At 37.2% G+C, this 20,496-nt stretch overlaps 1 protein-coding gene across 8 annotated transcripts in view; it reads left to right on the top strand.

Annotated features, from left to right (window-relative positions):
- Positions 1 to 18,187, top strand: part of LOC132697342 (afadin) — a 94,237-nt gene extending 76,050 nt beyond the window's left edge. For 6 of the 8 annotated variants that reach the window (XM_060662762.1, XM_060662767.1, XM_060662768.1 and 3 more), the window contains 11 exons: positions 2,374 to 2,445; positions 2,589 to 2,741; positions 4,494 to 4,664; positions 4,720 to 5,429; positions 5,480 to 5,808; positions 7,297 to 7,618; positions 9,944 to 11,539; positions 12,304 to 12,643; positions 12,703 to 14,095; positions 14,148 to 14,552; positions 16,128 to 18,187. In XM_060662762.1, coding sequence (XP_060518745.1) covers positions 2,374 to 2,445; positions 2,589 to 2,741; positions 4,494 to 4,664; positions 4,720 to 5,429; positions 5,480 to 5,808; positions 7,297 to 7,618; positions 9,944 to 11,539; positions 12,304 to 12,643; positions 12,703 to 14,095; positions 14,148 to 14,552; positions 16,128 to 16,451 — 5,815 coding nt within the window. In that variant the 3' untranslated portion in view covers positions 16,452 to 18,187. The remainder of the gene's footprint in view (positions 1 to 2,373; positions 2,446 to 2,588; positions 2,742 to 4,493; positions 4,665 to 4,719; positions 5,430 to 5,479; positions 5,809 to 7,296; positions 7,619 to 9,943; positions 11,540 to 12,303; positions 12,644 to 12,702; positions 14,096 to 14,147; positions 14,553 to 16,127) is intronic. The other 2 variants (XM_060662763.1, XM_060662769.1) reach the window with 2 other exon arrangements.
- The last annotated feature ends 2,309 nt before the right edge of the window (positions 18,188 to 20,496 follow it).

Raw genomic sequence — 20,496 nt, 5'->3', positions numbered from 1 at the left:
TTAAAAAATAAACTCACATTAATAATATTAGGTTGTTCGGAAAGTCATTTCGTTTTTTCCCGTCAGAGGACTTAATTACGTTTTTTCGAAACCAACTTCACACTTAAGCCGCATAACCATTATATGTCTTGAGAGCTGATATTGCAAGGTTTGTGTGTGAAAAAGTTCTATTAATTCTACGCAGTAGTTTTTGGTTGGTGCCCTTTTAAATATGGAGAGCAATAAGCAGCATTTTCGTCATATTTTACTTTTTTACTTCAGAAAAGGTAAAAATGCTGTCCAAGCGAGAAAAAAATTGACGGATGTGTATGGAGAAAGCGTGTTAACAGTACGCCAGTGCCAGAACTGGTTTGCAAAATTTCGTTCCGGCAATTTTGATGTCGAAGATGCACCACGGTTTGGAAGGCCGGTCGAAGCTGACAAAGATGCGATAAAGGCATTAGTTGATGCAAATCGGCGAATAACCACACGAGAGATCGGTGAGAGATTAAATTTGTCGAATTCGACTGTTTATGGCCATTTGAAAGGCATGGGCTTAACCTCGAAGCTCGATGTGTGGGTGCCCTATGTTCTTACGGAACGAAATTTGTGTCGTCGCGTTGACGTGTGTGATTCGCTCCTCAAACGTCAAGAAAATGATCCATTTTTGAAGCGGATTATTTCTGGGGACGAACAATGGGTTGTATACAACAATGTTAAACGCAAGAGGTCAAGGAGCAGAAAAGATGAACCGGCTCAAAGCGTGTCAAAAGCCAACATTCACCAAAAAAAGGTGATGCTCTCCGTTTGGTGGGATGTCAAAGGAATCGTTTTTTTTGAGCTTTTGCCGGACAATACAACGATTAATTCAGAAGTCTATTGTCATCAACTGGACAAATTGAATGATTCACTTAAAGAGAAGAGGCCCGAATTAATTAACGGGAAGGGTGTAGTGTTCCACCAGGATAATGCGAGACCTCACACAAGTTTGGTCACTCGCCAAAAACTTTTACAGCTTGAATGGGACGTACTGCAACATCCACCATATTCTCCAGATCTGGCGCCTTCCGACTACTATTTGTTCCGGTCCCTGCAAAATTTTTTGGATGGCAAAATCTTTACCTCAAATGAAGATGTCAAAAACCACCTGAACCAGTTATTTGCCAGCAAGGACCAAAACTTTTATGAGAGGGGAATTATGTTACTGCCAGAAAGATGGCAAAAGGTGTTGGACCAGAATGGCCAATATATAATTTAATAAAATATTTATTCATTATACGAAAACTGTCTTTCATGTTCCCCAAAAAAAAACGAAATGACTTTCCGAACAACCGAATATTACTTAGGTGGCTTTGTATTCATTATTAATTGTCCAGTCGGTTAGATTAAAAATGCAGAAAAAGAAAGAAGAAAGAAAAAATAGATTAGTATTTAAAAAAATAATGAAATTCAAGGGAGTTTCTTCTGAAATTCAACTATTAGAATTTGTTTCTTGAACGTGTTTTATTATTGGCATACTGGGATACAGTCAAAAACTAACGTAAGTGTTGTATGTATACGTACGTCATAAGCTACAAGCACCCTTTACCGGAAACTCAGAAGAATAAGGGAATAAAATTTTTTCAAACATCACTTTCTGGGATAATTCAACGCAAGATTTCGAAAATCTGGTATATCAACGTATGGTTATGAGTGTTACTATAAGACAAGTTTTACATTGACACAAAACATCACGTTCTTTTATTTTGGAACTGAAGTTTTGTATTTATTCGAATTAAGTAAATGCTATAGATATTTATAGATATTATTATGTTTTCAAAATGTCCTCCTTTTTGTATACGACACTCCCTGGCTCTAGAAATTACATTCGTTGTAACATTTCTGGAGTTATACTATTAAATGCATTCGATATTCTCCTCTGTAATTCCTGTAGGTCGAACACTGGAGTTACATAAACACGGTCTTTCGCGAGAGGTAAATCATCTAACGACCCTTCAATTTCATTTTTTAGGAAATGCAAATATCTGGCACCAGTTAAGGCATTATAAAAAAAAACAGGTTCAATAATTCGCCTTCCTACATGTCTATCTAGCAGTCTTCTTACAAATACAGTTAATGAAGGTTATACTTAACTTGTGAGCTTATATTTTAACGAATTTTGAAAATTTTAGTGTTAAAATATTGCAAAAAAAGTACCTGTTTTTGTTCCTACTAGAGTGCTATTTGAAAAAAATAGGTTATCCTAAAAAATTAGTAGTTCATTACATTAAATGCTGTTTGGCATTAGACAGGTAAAGAAAAGTTTCATTTACAATTTTTGCCATGATCAGGTGACCCGGTAAAAAATAAATTTAACATAATCATTTATTTCTTTTCTTTATCTATGGTCAACAGGTTTCTGGATCCGGCCCAGGAGGACCGAACAAGACATCCCCCGACGAACGTCGATGGAAGAATATACGAGAGGTAATTATTTAGCGATCATTGCGGTGCATGCTCTATGTCTGGTGTTACTGACTCGCAGCATTGTCATTTTACTCGCCCACCCGTTGTCATATTTTGTTTTGCTTATTTTTGTTTACGTTTTTACTTTTGCACATTTATAACAGCCGGTCGCCGCGAGCCCTCAGCCCTAACGACGCCTCTAGGGAGAATATCGAAACCACCTTTGACATTGACGGAAACGTAGAGACCGTCTCTATGACCAGCGGCGCGAGAGAAGACAATAGATCCTTGGGATCCGATACTAGATCGGAAAATAGGTAGGGCTTCTTTTTCATTTGCTGTTTTTACATTTCGAATGATTTATTGTTAATTTGAATGGTGCATGTTGTCCTAATATTCAAAACTAATTAATATATGAGGGAAATTGGTATAGGTAATTGCCGCCTGCTATCAAACCCGACACTAGGTTTGAGAACGAAGGTAGGAATGAACTGGTTTCCGCTGTTTCAACTATTTAAACAATTTGTTTCGTCTGGAAATGCAATTTTGTTGATTTGAAGCTTTTGAAGTTATGGTTAAAAAAAAACACTACAAAATGGGCTGTGGTTTAAGTGAATCGACGAAAAACCCATCCAAAATGAGTGTTTTTTTTTTAGTTGTTAATAATTGTTAATGAATAGTAGCAGAACGTATTATACGAGCTCTATACGCCAACAAAAGGAGCCTCTTGTGTAATAAAAATTGCCCTGAAAATTTTATGTTAACATTGTCAATATTTTTCGTGCATTTGATTTTTTAATAACTTTGTAGGGTTTTTTAATTGTTTATCTGGATTGAACCGGAAGTGCCACGGTGAAGGGCTCTAACATAAATCAAAATTCAATCGTTTAAATCGTTTTTCATTTGAGGATTCATATTTTCCGACCAATGAAAAAAAATTCTTAGGTTAGGTTTTTTTTTTCTATTAACTTATTCACTCAAACCACAGATCATTGTGTAGGGATTTTTTTAAGTTCACCATTTTTACATGAATCTTTGTAAGAAATTGTAAAAGAACTGTTTATTTAAACGGAACCGTACGATGGGGCTGAGCGTAAATCAAAATTCAAGGCTTATTTTAGTAATATATACCAAATTGTTCGAATCATTTTTTATTTCAGTGTTAATTTTGTTGTTATTAATATTGGAAAATGATGCCATTGTAACGCTGATAACTGGTGGTGATATTCAATTTATTCAACTTAATCCACAACAATAACATCGTTATTGCTAATTTGGCAACTAGGTAAAACAGAAGTTTAAATATTAGTATAAATATAATAATAATAATAATAATAATAATAATAATAATAATAATAATATATGGTTTGGAAGCATTGAAACCATATCCGAAAAAGAAAAGTAAAAAAAAAACCATACCAACAGTATAATAAAAAACCAAAAAAATAAAAGTAAGGCACCTCAATTACTAATGTCGTGAACTATACGATAACTTGAAATGTTGGTATTACATTATATATTTTGGGGTTGATATATGATACAAAATGTTTTTTCTGACTGTTTACGCAATTTGTATTTGTGTGTGTTGCAATTGTGACCAATAAAATTGTTAAATTTGTCATTTGTAATGGACAAAACTACATGCAGTTATTATATACAAGCTCCTTTCAAGTATATCCCCAAAATACAAGAGGTTTTCTCAGTAAAGTGCGCAATATATAGTTCTCTATTACTTTTAGATGGCCTAGATGAAAGTTCTGTGCCCCCCCTCATACTATTTAATAGGGACTCCACAAGGCGCTGATAGATTATAACAAGATTTTTCCTTACCATAATATTTCGCAATAGATAAAATGTATGTGTGATGCAGTTTCTTGCACTGGCAAAGTATATGTTGGTCCCATTTTAAAACTTCAAACTTTGTCGAAACTTTTTTACTTCTTAGTTGTTAATAAATGATCGCCCAACTCTCAAAACGAAACATTGGATACCAGACCATTTCTACCATTGTCTTCATGCGGTTTCTCTGAAAATCTTAATATTTACATACAATACAAAATCGTTTTAAGGCTCAGCGGAATGGATAGATATCCCAGAGGTCAGGATCCGATTTTGCCCGCGGTACTGGAATTTCCGGAAGAGCCTCAAGAGCAATTTTTGGCTCGAGTGATTACCCATTTAGACGTAACGGCGCCTACTTTCCGACTAGCTCCCGCCTATACGCTGTATCTGTGCGCAAGGTACCTCAAACAACGCAACGATAAGTTTTGTCTCATTTACAAGCACAATTTTTAGATATAGGGCATCTACTCATTATAGACCCGAATTAACACCGACCGAAAGGGCCCACAAGTTGACTTTGCTTTTGCAACACGCTGCCATGTTGATTCGACACACCGTTCAAGATCGAAGTACCGAGAGCACATCGCAGGCGTTTTGGCTGGCGAACGCCAGCGAACTTTTGCATTTTCTAAAGTCCGACAGGCACGTCAGCGCCTTCTCCCTTCAAGCTCAGGATACGCTAGCCGACGCCGTACAGTCGGCCTTCAAAAACTTAGTCGCTTGCCTAACCGACGAACTGAACTCCGGCATGAATTATCTAATGTCCGTGACGGGAGACGATCATCCGAGAGAGGTCATCAACATCTTGAGCGGAGCCATGAACTTGTTGAGGAAGTGCAGAGTCAATGCGGCCTTGACGATTCAGCTATTCTCCCAATTGTTCCATTGGATATCGGCAAAAGCGCTGTCCAACGTTATCAGCAACAGCAACCTCTGCACGAAAAATTTCGGCCACAAGCTCTCTAACAGATTGCACAATTTACAGGCGTGGGCAGAGTCCCAAGGGTTGGAGCTCGCCGCCGAATGTCACTTGGCTAAAATCGTTCAATGCGCGCATTTGCTTCAAGCCTCCAAGTACACGCCCGAAGATTTAGCCAACCTATCGGCGGTGTGCTTTAAATTGAATTCGATGCAGCTCGGAGCTCTTCTGATGCAATATAAATGTAAATATTCGGGTAGTGTAAATGCGCATCGCTGACCATATTTATTTTAGCTGAACCTGGGGAGAAGATCGCGTCTGCTTCCATGCTCGAACAAGCGGCGAAGGCTGCGGAAAGTGTCGCGGACGAATTGGCTCGAGCCGAGGGCAGAGAAGTCACTCTATACGAAGATCCCGCGCCGTCACTTCAACTCCTCCTTCCCGATGACGGATTCAGCTGCGATGTCGTTCAAGGCGTCCCCCCAGGGTTAGCGGACTTTTTACATCCGCTACAGGCAGCCGGATTGTGCAGGCTCGCGTCACAACCGACCAGTTCCGGACACTGGACGGTTTACATGAACGCCCCCCGACCACCGTCTGCTTTAAGCACGACTCAACCGGAAGTAAGCGAATGCAATTAATTGAACTGAGGTGGCTTTTACTTGACGAAAATCCATTTATCAAAATAAATAAGAACTAAAAGTTGATGGAGATTAACAAAATGAGACATTCAAATAAATGTATTGCTTAACGATCAACAATTAGGTTTGAATATGGCCTGTTCATAGATATAAGAAAGTGACCAATTGCCTTCTAATTCAGAATGATTTTTACCTTATAACTTGCCTGAAGAATGGCTTGGCAGACATCTGAAATTATAACACTTATGGATTGTTTGGAAATTTTAAAAAGATGTCAAACTGCTATACGAATCCCCAGTTGCCAAAAACGTTAATTTCACTGCAAATCTATCTTTCTCATATTGGTATTTTGTTTCATTATTTTCGGGTCGATAAAATTGATAAAAAATTCAACGTCTCTTACCGACATCCTTGTGAAATTTTTTTAGCTTCCACTAACTGACCGAAATTTTAAATCATGCAGTAAACTTTGTTGATTGTTGATCCCGTTTGACACCAGCGAGTTTGTCTTCTTATTTATTAAAGCAAAATGCATATAAAAATATGCCTGAGCAGCTACTTCTATATCGTAGTGTTTACTTCCCGACGTCAAAAACAAACTGAAATTAAAAACGGCTCGCCAGAATTTACTCGAAATATTGTATGAAGTTCGGTCCGATCGAGCGTACGTTTCGAGATCTTGCACATTTGAATAAAGCTGATTTCAAATTGTGCGTCCTAAAATTTTTATATTTTTTGTATTTATAATTTTCTCATAAGTTTCGAAACCAATGAGATAAATGAACTCTATCGCTGACTTACTGTCTACATTATCTTGTCAGCTTCTGGTTGGTTTTTCTCTTTTCTTCCGTATTTCCTTTGGCCATCTATTCCGTTCTATTCTAGTGAGCATTTTAGTGTCGATGGTGGTATCCAACCTTTCCTTGTTTTGATCCTTAAGTGCATATTGACCCAAGGTTTGACTTACATCATTTGTTTGGTTCTTTTCGTAATTCTATCACTCCAAAGGAGCAGCTTAAGTTGTCTTATAACTCTTTGCCCTATTTTACTTATAGTTTTTATACAGCGTCTCTGGTTGTAGTATTTTATTGTTTTTTCACTTCACATTTACACGTTGTTGTCAGTAGCCATATATTCGGTTTCCTTTGTATTGATAACTAGGTTATAATGTTAAGCCCTTGGCCTATAATGTCTCCCTCTATCAAAAGTTCATCATCAGCAAGCAAGAAAATGTACACCAGTTGGTCTGCTATTGATAAACCAGCACTGAAAGGAAAACCATATTAGTCAAGCCTACGTAGATACAGTAAAAAGTTTAATTAAACTAGGGAGATTAAACTAGGAAAAAAATTCCGGCCACTACAGGACCGAGACAAAGGTGGTCGGTAGTTCCTCCATTTTGTAAAATCAACTTGGAGGATACAAGAAGGATTGGATTTCGTTTATACTGTAATATTAATATTGTTCCAGGTTCAAGTTATTAGACTTCATAAAGCGGGAGGCGGGATGGGTCTGTCAATTGTTGCGGCGAAAGGGGCGGGCCAGGAACGGCTCGGGATATACATAAAGTCTGTCGTACCTGGCGGGGCTGCGGATCGGGACGGTCGGCTGGCGGCGGGTGATCAACTTTTGTCCGTCGACGGTCAATCGCTGCTCGGTATTACTCAGGAAAAAGCGGCCGAGTTCCTGGTCAGAACCGGGACCGTGGTCACTTTAGAAGTCGCGAAGGGCGGAGCCGTATATCACGGATTGGCGACTTTACTGCAACAGCCCAGTCCCACGCCTCACAGGGGTAAGAATTTTTTTTATAACTTCTAGTTGATTTTTAACATAAGTATTGTGTTAAAGTATTTGTCACCAGTGTTGTTAATGTTAATGTGCTCTTATCTTGACTAGGCGTTGATTTATATAAGTAAATAAGTTTAAATTCCTAAGGAACATTTACTTGGTAATCGGTTATCTATTGAATGAAAAGTTGATGCCAAGGTGCACCTAAGAATTAACCTCAATTGCTGTAAATAATACAGTTTGTCTATTTTTCGATGTTACTGCTGGGTATCTAGCCAGTATTAGAGATAGAACGAGGCAGTTTTCACAATTTTGCGCTCGATTTTCGTGAAACAAAAGATGCCGTTTTGAAAACAGTTTTTGCTGGCTTTGCTTTTGATATACAGGGAGAAGTACCTTCAGTTACGCTTTGCATCATCATCACAAACCGAATCTCATAGATCGTTTTACGTGGAATACAGTAGCGTACTCAGTTTATTATCTATCACTTATTTTTATTAAAATTTATAATGGCGATATGACTAACCCCGATAAAGCATTTTACTTACCAGAAGAACAATCAGACATGATCACGTAACAAAATGTAATAAATTCTTATCACTATTCTAACACAGGGCGCTCAGATTTTACACTTTAATGACTAGAATAAATCATAAACCGAATCTCATTGATCGTTTTACATTTACTCCAGTGGCGTACCTCAGTTTATTGTTAAAGATATAATTTTTAAGATTTCAGCAAAAGTTGTGTTTATTTTTACAATGGAACACTGCCAGACATTTTTCTCATGATTCTGATGATCACGAATTTGAACGTTTAGGAAGATAATGGTCTAAAATGTAAAATCCAAAATTCCAATCCAAAAAATTTATAATGTTTGTTAATGTGCTTCCCTAGAATTCTATAATATATTTCAAAAAAGAGTAATCCAGATAACATTATTGTTGAGGTTTATGGCATATAGCTATTAGGTAGATTGATAAAATTATATGCCTCTACATTTCACCCACCCAACTGCGCTTTGCGCCATTTTCTTTCTGACTTGTTTTTCCCGAACATTTAACGAGATCTAGGCATATTTTCACAAAATATTGCCGTAAAAAAGCCTCATCCAAACTTATTGACGATGTGTCCGCGTCCATGTTTGTTGTTGATTGCTAAGAGGTCATTGGTTGAAAACGTCACATTACTTTCTGATATTTTTTTTAACAATTTAGACAGTAACCATGGAAACATTTTAATTTTTTTTTTTTGTATTCTGTAGTTTGTATTTTTTTTATAGTAACAATATGTTAAGTGAAATAAAATTAGAGTAGATTGGAAGTATATTTACCGAAATGTCAAATTATACGTTTATTTAGACAATTATACATTATTAAAAATAAAATATATAAAATGTATAAAACGCGCGATCAATTTTTAAAAAAATATATATATTGTTTTGAAACTCGCATCTAGTATATATAGCAGTGCGAAAACCGTATCGTTGTATTATTCTATTAATGACTTGGATACCTAGCAATAACAATGAAAAATTGAAATACTGTACATAGTATTTAAATTTTCAAGGCCCTGGTATCTGCAAATTTTCATCCAAAACGGTGTGAAGGAAATATATTTTTTTATCATATATCTTGCGTCGGTTTTTGTTGAGTCGAGCTAGCTAACCTTTCGGCAATCGTTCTGTTGGTTTCTTCAGAGCTTGACTGAAACTGGCTCGCGTGTATTTTAAAATGGAAAGTTGAGAATGGGAGGTGATAACCCATGATTCAAACAATATAAAAGCAGGTACATAGTAAAATGCGAGCCAGTTTCAGCCAAGCTCTGAAGAAGCCAACAGGATGATTGGCGAAACGTTAGCAAGTTCTACTCAACAACAACCGACGAAAGAGGAATCCAGAAGTTTTATTTATAAAAAGTATTACAGTAGCCTGTGGAAGTTTCTTTGAAAAATGAAGGAAATATATTTATGAAATTTTGTTAATCATACTTTAAAAAGTTAAATCGATCGTATGAAAAGTTGATGCCAAGTAACAAACCAAAAATAACAATTAACATAATTGCTGAAATGGTATATTTCTTGCAGTGCAGCGGTTGGGAATATTTGATAAAAAGTGAAAAAATAAGTTGTATGTTTTTTACAATATTTATTCTAAATAGAAAAATATCTTTCAACAGGAATATGTTGTCAGTATCACCTACGGAAGTATAAATACGGAAAGTATTCGTTTTTTCCGCTTTAAGCTAGCCGTAACGTTATCGTAACATTGTTGGCAGTACGCTAGGATATGTTTCTAACATGTTTGTTGGTTTCTTTCCCGACACGCAGCTTTGGATTATAACTATTACGACTACTATTACCACGACAGTTACGTAGGCTCGCAGGAGTCGTTACACTCGCAACACAATCGTCGCATTTTTACGCCGCCCGCGTCAAAGCCCAAGCGAAACATATTTTTTAGCTCCGACGATAGTCTGTTCAAAACGGAGAAGCGCAAATTCGTGATACCTCGCATCGAAATCCAAACCGACGAACCGAAATTTAGTTTACAAGTGACCGATTTTTCGGAACCGGCACCCAAAAATGTTACCTTATCTTACGACGAAACGGGTCAGAGCATGCGTACCGAGAAAGTCGAAGCGTTTCATCCCAACAGAGCCAAAAGCAGGGCCTACGAATTCGCTCAGCAGAAAAGCTTTTCGATAGACACCAATCGAAGCTGTTGCGATATTGACAAAATAGGCGTGGCTGACAAATTCCTGAGCATCGGCACTAAGAAATTTGGCCAGCAGAGGGCGACGTCTAGTAGCATGATAGATCTGTCCAGTTCCAACTCGAGCATAAACAGTGGAATATACGAGTCCAATTTGGACTTGAGCCAGATCGATCCGGACACTCCCATAAAACATTGGAAGAGTCCTTTCGAAATTAGACACGCCAAGGACTTGGCCAAGGAGAATAAAGCGACGAGCGTGCCCATGCTGAATAAACGGCACTATTTTAGCAATAGGAGCAAAAGCGTGAGCGAAGAACGCCTGGGTGATAAGTTGACCGAGTACGAGAGGCTCGAAATTCTTAAATTGCTTCACGATTGGAGCTTGAACGGCTCGGAATCAAAAAGCGATTTTAACATAAGCCTGGCAAGATCCAAGTCCAGCGAAAATGTCAATGAGTGCGGCACTACACTGAAGGACAATAAGTTTCTGTCCGAGCCGAATCTTCAAACTCTGTCGAACGTAAACAGTACATTGGAGAAGCCCGCTAGGTTTAATTCTGATTCGTCAATTTTTACTCACCAATGTCAATTTAAGAACTGTATTTTTAATGACGGGACCAAATCCGAAGACTTGCCCGCTATTTCTACGCCTAGCGAAAAGCCTAATCTGAAAAGTATCCTCAAGAACAGTCGAGAAAAACTGGACGACGTTAAATGCCTGAGCAACATAACGAACATTCCCAAGTCGCCTAAACTCGCCCCCAAAGACAGGAGATTCAGCGAGGTGATCGAAACCAAAAAGCCCTTCAACAGCGACCTGGTCCGGTGCGACAGTTTGGAACGCTTGACGCAGCAAGCGGACAGGCACAAAAAATTTCCCGAGTCGTACATCGTCGTTAGGAAAACCGGCTCCCGCAACCAAAAATACAAAAACAACGAAAACTCCTCGAGACCAAAGTCGCCCAAAGTGATTTTGATGCGCAAAAAATGCATGCCTAAAACGTGGAAAAGCTGTTCGGATATCAAATGCAAGAAAACGGTGAAGAAATGCTGTCGGTTGGCGAAGAAAAGTTGTCCGGTGTCGAAAAGCTTCGCGGAATGCTCGCCAGAGGCCGCGAGGAAGGCTCAAAGTTGCGCATCGATCGAGTGTTCCGACACTGCCGCTAGGTTAGCTGCCGGTTTTTCCCCTTGTCCTGGCGCTTCCGATCGTAAGATTACGATTACATGTTGCGCACTTTTCATTTTGGTTTCGTTTCGCTTTGGTCGCCTATTCTATGCAATCGTTATTTGATTTTGTTTATTGTTTTGTAGCTTTTATATCCGCTGTTCCTGAATATCATGTGCTTAAGGAAGAATTCTTTGGTGTATGCCGTGAGTAGATAAACAAAAGGGGTTCTGCAACAATGGAACCTCAAAACACAATCGCTCCTTCTAGGAGGTTCTGCGCCCCCGATACTTGTACGGTGTGCTGCGCCCCTAAATGTTGCTCATCAATAGGTCCGAAATGCTGGGAATTAAAGCAAGTGATTATATCAACGCCCACATTTAGATATTCAAACTTTTTCGTGAGTTTTTTCATATATATTCCTTCTCTTTTCATTTTTTATTAATCTCTTATCAGCTCATTCAAGCAGGACAAATACACGAAATGCCAAAACACAGACTAATAGTGTAATAAACGCTCACTGCAAAATCGAAATGGCTTAAAATCTTCCTTATGTACTTGACGTTTAGGAACATACTGTGTAATTTAGTTTGATGCTAGCATCATAAATTGATTTGCCAGTAATCTCCCAAGACTGCGCCTTGTAAATTCCAGCAAAAATTTTTTTATATTACCCAACCTCCGAACACAATATTTGCACAATATTTTCAACTGGCCAACAATTAATAGTTTTGGGATGTACTGCCACCTTTTCTGATTAGTTATTTTGTAAGCGTCAGTTGATTGATCCTAAAATCGAACGCGCAGGTCCTAGAAGGATGTCCGAACGGGATCTGCCGTCAAGAGTCGATTCAGAACGTACAATTCCTTCCTCAAAATCAGTCCCGGCTTTACATCAAATTCACAATCCCACCGAACAATCGAGAACCAATCAAAGCGCCGCATTTAACGACGGATACAGCAGAACATCATCAAACAACAGTATCAACGCAAATAACGTCCCTAACAGTCAAAACGGACCGGTTGCCAATCCCACAACCCTTAGAAGTAGATCGACTCACAATCTGTCACAACAAGACGGTGGATTTTACCAAAATCTTAGTATCTACAGAAACAAAGAACCGGCGCCCCAACACTTAGGTGATAGGTAAAGAATTTAACACAAATTTGTATGAAACGATTTGTCATTTTATTGTTTCGTTGCAGAGCTTCCATTTTAAGAAGTTCCCAAAACTCCCTTCAGTCGTCTCAAGCAAATAATCAGCGACCCTCGTCGGCTTATTACCCTCCTTCAGCCGCGCCCTCTATCGGCAGGCCCAACCTTCACCAGTCAATTCCCAACCTTAAAAGTCCACCTTCGACTCAAAGACTTCACTTTGACCCCATGTCAAATGCACAGCAGTATCCTCCAAATTACAACCCAAATTACACTAACCAGCAGCACCAATATTTGAGACAGACCCAAAACTATCCGAGCCCTGAAGATGTGAACAGGTCACATTACAATTCCTCATACGGTCAGGCCAATTCTTACCCCAGCCCAACTCACAGTAACACACCAAATTATCCCAGCAATGCGCAACACCCTCTACATATTAATCCGGTAAATGGCCAGAGAATGGAAGATAGGAGTTACAATAACACTCCCGGTGGAGGACTATTGAGGGAAGACGTTTTTAGACAGTCGCAAGCATCAAAGCATGATGAAATGATGCGATATCCAAGTACAAATAATGTTAGGGTATCTGAAGCCCAAATCCAGCAAAGTAGGCCCCAAGAACATGTGGAAATGAGAAACTCTAGAAGTGATGATACCATTAAGCACCACCATCAAGGGGAAATTATGAGATTTGCTAGTAGCGGCAACATAAGAGCTCACGACGCGGGTAGGGTTGATTTGCAACCGCTCAGGCAAAATCCAGAACACGCGCACGCACATCAACAACATCGATTAAGCAATGAAGAAAGGATTCTGAGAGGTCAAGCAAAATTAGCTGAAATGGGTGACGAAGTCAGGAGACGGCAACAAAGTAGAATTCTAGGACCTCAGCACTTGCCACAAAATAATTATTATCAACAACAGCAGCAACAGTATTATAACAACATGCATTTGGCGCAAAGCATGCAAAATTTGTCTTTGAATTCGAGTCATCATCCCCAGCAACATGGTTTTCCAGTCAATCAACCTTACTATCCATCACAGACAATTTCCACAACTTCTCCAACATACAAAAGTCATCCAGTAACACCTAAATTATCAAGGAAACCTGAAGATCCGCCCGAACTGCCCCCTACAAGTACTCATCCTCTCTATTCAGCCAGTTCTCAGGATCCTCCCAAGATGGCGTTTTATCCAACTCAAACAGTATCGAGCAACAAAACTCCCAGAGACCCCTGGGCTCGTGAAGAACAGGAAAAACTTCAGGAGGCTAGAAGGGAAGCCGCAAGACAATGGCAAGAACAGCAAATTAAGGAACTTATGTCCTTGCCATACAGGACACCTCAGCAGGAGGAACAACTCAGAGTATTGCAGTTGGAAAGAGAATTCCAGAGGCGAGCTATGGAAGCGAACGAGCAAGATGATGAAGATACTGAAAAGGTTGTAGTGATGTGGATGAATTTTGGTTTATAATTTTTCTTAAATATTCTAGGAGAGTCCCATACCTCAGCATATGCCTCAACCAGTATCTAGTCAGACAGTGATAAGCACCGTGCCTTCCGCGACTGTTAGCAGCAAGCAAGAACCCTCTCAGCTACCTCCCACCTCAATATTGAAGCCTGGAGTGACTAATACTATGTCGAACAACATATCAGCTATCAATACTAGCAACTTTCACAACTCTCAACTCAATCAGCCACTTAATCATCGACAACCATCACCGACGGAGCCGCTGGCGCCCCCACCTCCCGAGAGAGGTTCAAGTTTTGCCGTGATGTCTATGAGAGCCAAGGAAGGCACTAAGAGAGTTTCGTTCGACACTTCCAACTCCGCGACAACTCCCCAACCACCCCCCAACAATCTGCCACTGGAGCAAAACTTAAGGGAAGACCCAAATGTAAGTTTATTTTCCTTTATTGTCTAAAAAGATCACACAATCGCACAGACAACTTTTAAACTGCCAACTCCAATTAAATTGAAGCTACCAACGCATTAAAGAGTTTGAAGTTCCTTTATCAGGTACGTATATCACAGTCATTTATTATACTATTATATTATTATATATATTAGCAGCAGTTTCATGAGATATTCCATTAAAAAAAAAAAAAAAAAAAAAAAATGCTTTCCGATAAAGTTTAATACACAAGGATTTAGGAATAAGCTATTCATCCATGCGAAGAAGTCTTCCTGGTTTCAAAGAACTGTCCATGCAATGATTTTGGACACATTCCAGACAAAAAAATGGCTAAAAATAGGTTTAGGGTAAAGTTAATACTTTTTGCTCAGAATTGAATTACGAACTTACTAAAATCGAAAATTACAAGGTCCGTTTGAAAAAAATATAATCATCAATCAAACTTGACAAAAAATAACCATTTTTTTATAATATCGAGTTGTTCCTTGAAGAGGGTTATAGGTAAATTGGACATCACAAACGCATAATAATTTATTATAAAATACATATCATTAATAAATAATGATAGATAACACTCTACAACTGCAAGATGTTATTTAAAACATTTTTTGACAAATCATTTAAAAAGTGGTCGATTAGCAGGTCAATTAAGAAGTGGCCAACACTAATACTGGCACCAGAAATGCTTGCTACCAATTGTCGCCCCTATAAATTTTGTAGTCTTCTCGGCTTTAACAATATAACCTTCAAAATCAAAAGGCTATCATTAAAATTTCGACACAGATTATCTTACTATAGTTGGTTTTAAAATTAAATAAAAATAATGGGTTACATTGGCAAAGTTGCAAATTTTACATTGCGCCTGCTTATAATTATGACGTACATATAGAAAATGTTTCGTTGCAATTTACAGTAAATTACAATAATGTTAACTGCAACTTTTGATGATGATAATTTAAATTTTATTCAAAATTAATAAATAACATTTTATACAAAACCTAGAAGTGTAAACATTATTCTCTGCTTAACAATATAACAATCACTGCTGAGATAAGGAACTGCCGTTGGTTGGTTGGTTTTCACATAAACGACGTATTTTAACTCTTTATATCCATGACTTGATTAAGTTTGGAGAGTTTTTTAGAAAACGATGCCTCCTACTGGCACGCCTTATTTGAATTTCAACCAAATGGAGCCACAAACACAAAATGAGCATCACGTAAGCACGACGTAAATAGAGAAGATGTTCAATGTTTGACCTTGATCCAATGTTGTTGGCTCTATTTGCTCTATTTGCCTGTAAATATTTAGTTAGTTTCTGTTATCATCTCAGCTCAACAACAATAACAGAAATTAACAAAACACTTGCCGTCAAAATAGAGCAAATCTGGCTGCTCAATTGCGAAATAGTGGCGCCAACGCCATCTTTTATTTGTCCCATTTTTTAGTTAGGAAAGCTTGGCTTACTGCCTTAGCTTACCACATGTAGTAAGTAACTGTGAGTTAAAGGACATTTAATTGGTCAACCGTGTGAGGAATTGCGTTTTAACGTTTCAGAGTTTCATTCGGCAAGCCGAATCCATGTTGGCGTCCCCAACCACTCCGACCGACGCTTCGCCGGGTACCTTGACTTCCACTCCGGGCGTGATCGGAGCCCAAGAGGTCTACCGGGATCCGAGAGCAAGACGTCTGGCCGAGCAACAGCAAAAGAATCAAAATCAGACCACGCCGGTACCAGAAAAGCTCTCGTTCAAGGAGAAAATGAAAATGTTCGCCATGGAAACCGGCGAACAAGGCACGCCCAAAGACAAGAGCAAGATAAGCCGCGCGCAACGCGATATCGACAATATAGGGTCTCCTAGTTCAGGTTTAGTGCACTGAACGATGATCGGACATCGCAATTAATGCTTAAGAAAGTCTAACATTGTGTAAATATGCAGAATATTGAAAACAAACCGTCAAATGTAGCAATTTAGACGAATTATATCGACGCACGACAAGATTTGGTTAAAAGTTTCGGTTTTGCTTAGCTCTGTAACATTTCAAATTTTTTTTAGAATAGGACAGTCGAAAATGATTTTTCCAGCTTCGTTTATTGACTGATCGTTATTCCGTAGGTGAGAGGTATTAGATTGAGACGTGTCCCGAAACACGTCAATATACTTTTGTGGAAGCATTTTATATTGCTGAATTGACCAATGAACACTAAGGGATCATACTATGCTTTAATATTACAGAAATTTTGATACATGTATGTTTGGTGTGGGGGGTTTTTCCGAAAACGTCACTTATATTGTTAGTTCCCGCTTTTATGCCAACATTTTTTGGCAAAAAAAATGATATCTAAGTACCTACTACGAATTCTGTGATATTAAATTTTGTATTTATGTTGATTTAATAACTTCAAATTTTCAAAATTTCATTCCAATTCGTAAGGTATACTTTATTCCGCAAATTTTCAAAGATTATTTTAGACCCAACTCAATGACATTCGTTTATCTCGGATCTTTTGTGACGTTAAGGTTAAACTTTTTGCAGACTTGCCATGCCAATTTGACAGGTTAACTGTATCTTCCTTTGACCTAATAAACTGTTTTTATAGAAATTCAATTCAATTAAGCCTTCGAAGTCTGTAAATTTTAAGTAATCTGCTAATTCAAATCGGTTGATAGTTTTCTCATCACAAATATATTTCTTATCGAGATTCTACTCTATTATATTATTACTACTACACAAGTAAAATTATTAAAAAATATAAACCATATCACTACATGTACCGTCCACAGTTCGAAGACCATAATTGCATTATTATCTGTTTTAAATCATAGTGTAAAAATGTAACTTGACATTGTTGTTAATATTTTACTCCAAAGTTTTGTTTCATTTCATCATTGTAATGTACAAAGTCGGAAGTATAGGGTATAGATGGATGGTGGGACTCTTTCATCCTACAAAGTAGAAATTTTTGGATTAATTGATATTAGATGAGGCTTTCCATCTGCACACAGCAAATTTATTTCTATCTAGTGGCTTAGTAGAGTGATATATAGAGTTATTTATTATTTTGTTACACTAAATATTGAAATTCTATATTACGGAATCCTCTGTTTGTTGAATATTAATCATTTTGGAAATCTATACGGAGAGGAGGAGAATATATAATGTTTCAACTTTAAGAATACGTTTATCGAGCTAAGTGATTGCGGGTGGATCAAGTTTACTGAAAATACTGGTAAACTGATTTTCTCATGGAATAGAGCAATACATTTAGCATATTGTAATGACCAATTTAATATTTATAGATATTGTTTAAAAAATCTATGAAGCTATATATATACAAATTAAAGTTGTAACTTAAAGATATATGAAGCATTCCTTTTTTATTAGCTACACATTGTAGATACTGCTACTATTTTTTCGATATTTTGACAGATAATCTCTTTATTTTTCTTTGACATAAGCAATATTATGTAATATCGTATTTATATTAATTACACTGTATATATAACTATTAATTATGTACATTGTATCGATAGTAGTTGGCGAGGAGGTTAGGATGGCGAAATTTATGATCTGTTATATATTCTTTTATTTTGGAAATAAAGCTCTATAGTCACTGTTATTGGTTTTTCTTCAAGATATGTAGAAGGTCCAGCTGAATTTGGCAGGACTTTAATTAAATTGTAAACATATGCACACAGCGAGGCTCGAATCACAATAATATCAATAGTTCATAGACAACTATATTATATTGGTTGCACTAGTTAAACAAAAAATCTTATCTATGCTACAAATTTAAATACACTGTATTATAATTTGGCCCAGCCTCTATTTTGAAAAGTATAGTTGGCACCTTACTTATCAACATTGATGAAAACAATAGTATACTAACGACGTGTTTCATTTGGAATTCCGTTTACATATTTATAACTGGGTTTTGATTTGTTTACAAACTAATTAGTAATTATTACTAAGAAGCAAGCAAGCTGATTATTAGTATAGAAGTATATAGTAATTAGATTGGAGGACAAAGATATGCTAATTGCAAATTAATACAGCATCGCATTTTACCACCCACCTGATGTAATTTTATAATGCAGCTATTCCAAATATCTCCTAAAGCTGGCGGTAATTTCTCATTCTACAACTTATTACACCATGACCATAATAAAACTATGGAATAAGAATAAAAAAACGGCCAATATTTCATTTTTGTGAACTCTGGGAACAGTAAGAATTTTTGGTTAGTTAAAATCTGTCTCACCAATTGAATTGTACTATTTTTGGTGGGATATTTAAAAATAAAAAACTTGATTAAACCTTACTTGAAAACAGAAGTAAATTAATATAAAGGAATTAATAAATAAGGAAAATGCCAGTGGAGATGTGCAGTTTGATTTTAATTAGTTATTTTTCAATGTCCGTACATGCTGGGCCATTTATGTTTTTAAGAGCGACATTTTCGCGAAAAGGAGACTGGCCAAGGCCAAGTTATGCGCATGCCCAGATTGTCGGGAATCCAGGAATAATTTTTCAGCAGATAGCAATTGTTTTTTTGGTTGCAAGTAAAAGTTTGTGAGAAAATGTGTTTTTCCGGAATGACTAAATAATGAAATTGTGAGTTATTGAATAATTTGCGTGAAGCAAGAAGTTTTTGCGGTGCTGAAAGAAAAAGTAGTTGGACTTTCTTTTGTAATTTTGATTGATGGTGTTGAATTTCTGAAATTAGCAATGTTTGTATCAAAACTCAATCAAAGTAACCAGATTGTTTTCATTTTTACGAAATCTTGATATCCGAATTTAATGAAACAAATAATTGCTGAGGATTTGATTTTGCGATTAGCATTCTTCCTGACAAAAATTAATTGGGAACCCTTTGAAGTGTTAGTATACAAAATAATTAAGTCAGCTGATGCATTATGTTTACATTTGAATGTATTAAACGCGGGATTGCAAACTTGGCAAACCTTATTATCTGGCTTGTCATTGTCGTCTTTTTTTTTTATAAATACCTAGACTGCAACCCTTTTACTAGCATATTATGCAACAAGTGCGGTAAAAGTCATCCGACTCTCGAGTTTAGTTGGCACGAACGGAGCGAGTGCTCAATAACGGCGAAAAGTGCTTTTTTTTAACCGAGCTTGAGCTTTCCTTATAAAAAATCAATTAAGAGTGGCTTCTATGCCAGATTACAGCTAGTGCGTCTTCAAAAATAATTTTTCTACCAGTTTTGGAAATTATTAATTTTTTCATCCTCCTTCGTCAAATGCGATAGTGAAATTATATAAGGCACACCGCTTAAAATTCAATCTTAATGAAAATGTATTTTATCCGAAGTAATAGTTATATTTCTGTATTATTTTGTCCGAAGCAGCTGTAGACCAGTTGTACAGTGACGTAATCCAAAATGATCCGTATGTCTTAGCATTTTTAGATGAGGATTTCAAAACCACAAAAATGCTGTATCACTTTACGACATCCAGCAATGAACTAGACAAAGATATCATGTTATGACGTAACTGCACAATGGCTCTGAGTAGACGGACTTTACCGTCCTTTACTCACGCTTTACCGTGATAAATTTCCTTTCTAAAGGCGGGCTTTCTAGTACAGTCTCTCATTCCTGGATTTTATTTGTGCCCTTTGTCCCGTCACAGTTTTTACATATCTTAAATTTAAATTTGTGGTATTTTTTACTTATTGTATTGCCGGTCTTTTAAAGATTTCTCTCTCTTGTATGACGTTCAGTTTAAAAGTGCATTTATTTTGTTTGAAGAGATTGAACCACTCGCTGCATTTTACAAACCTGCCATCCTTATCCTTCTCTCATAATAAAATATGACACTTTTAAGAATAAAATTATTATACAACTATCATACTCCACTAATAAGCACGTAAATAAACAAACAAAGATAAATATGGTGAT

The sequence above is a fragment of the Cylas formicarius genome, unplaced genomic scaffold (genome assembly GCF_029955315.1).
Source record: "Cylas formicarius isolate icCylForm1 unplaced genomic scaffold, icCylForm1.1 PGA_scaffold_1__22_contigs__length_36826433, whole genome shotgun sequence".
Taxonomy (NCBI): Eukaryota; Metazoa; Arthropoda; class Insecta; order Coleoptera; family Brentidae; genus Cylas; species Cylas formicarius.
The sequence above is the reverse complement of the archived record's forward strand: the minus strand, read 5'-3'. Positions and strand labels throughout refer to the sequence as shown.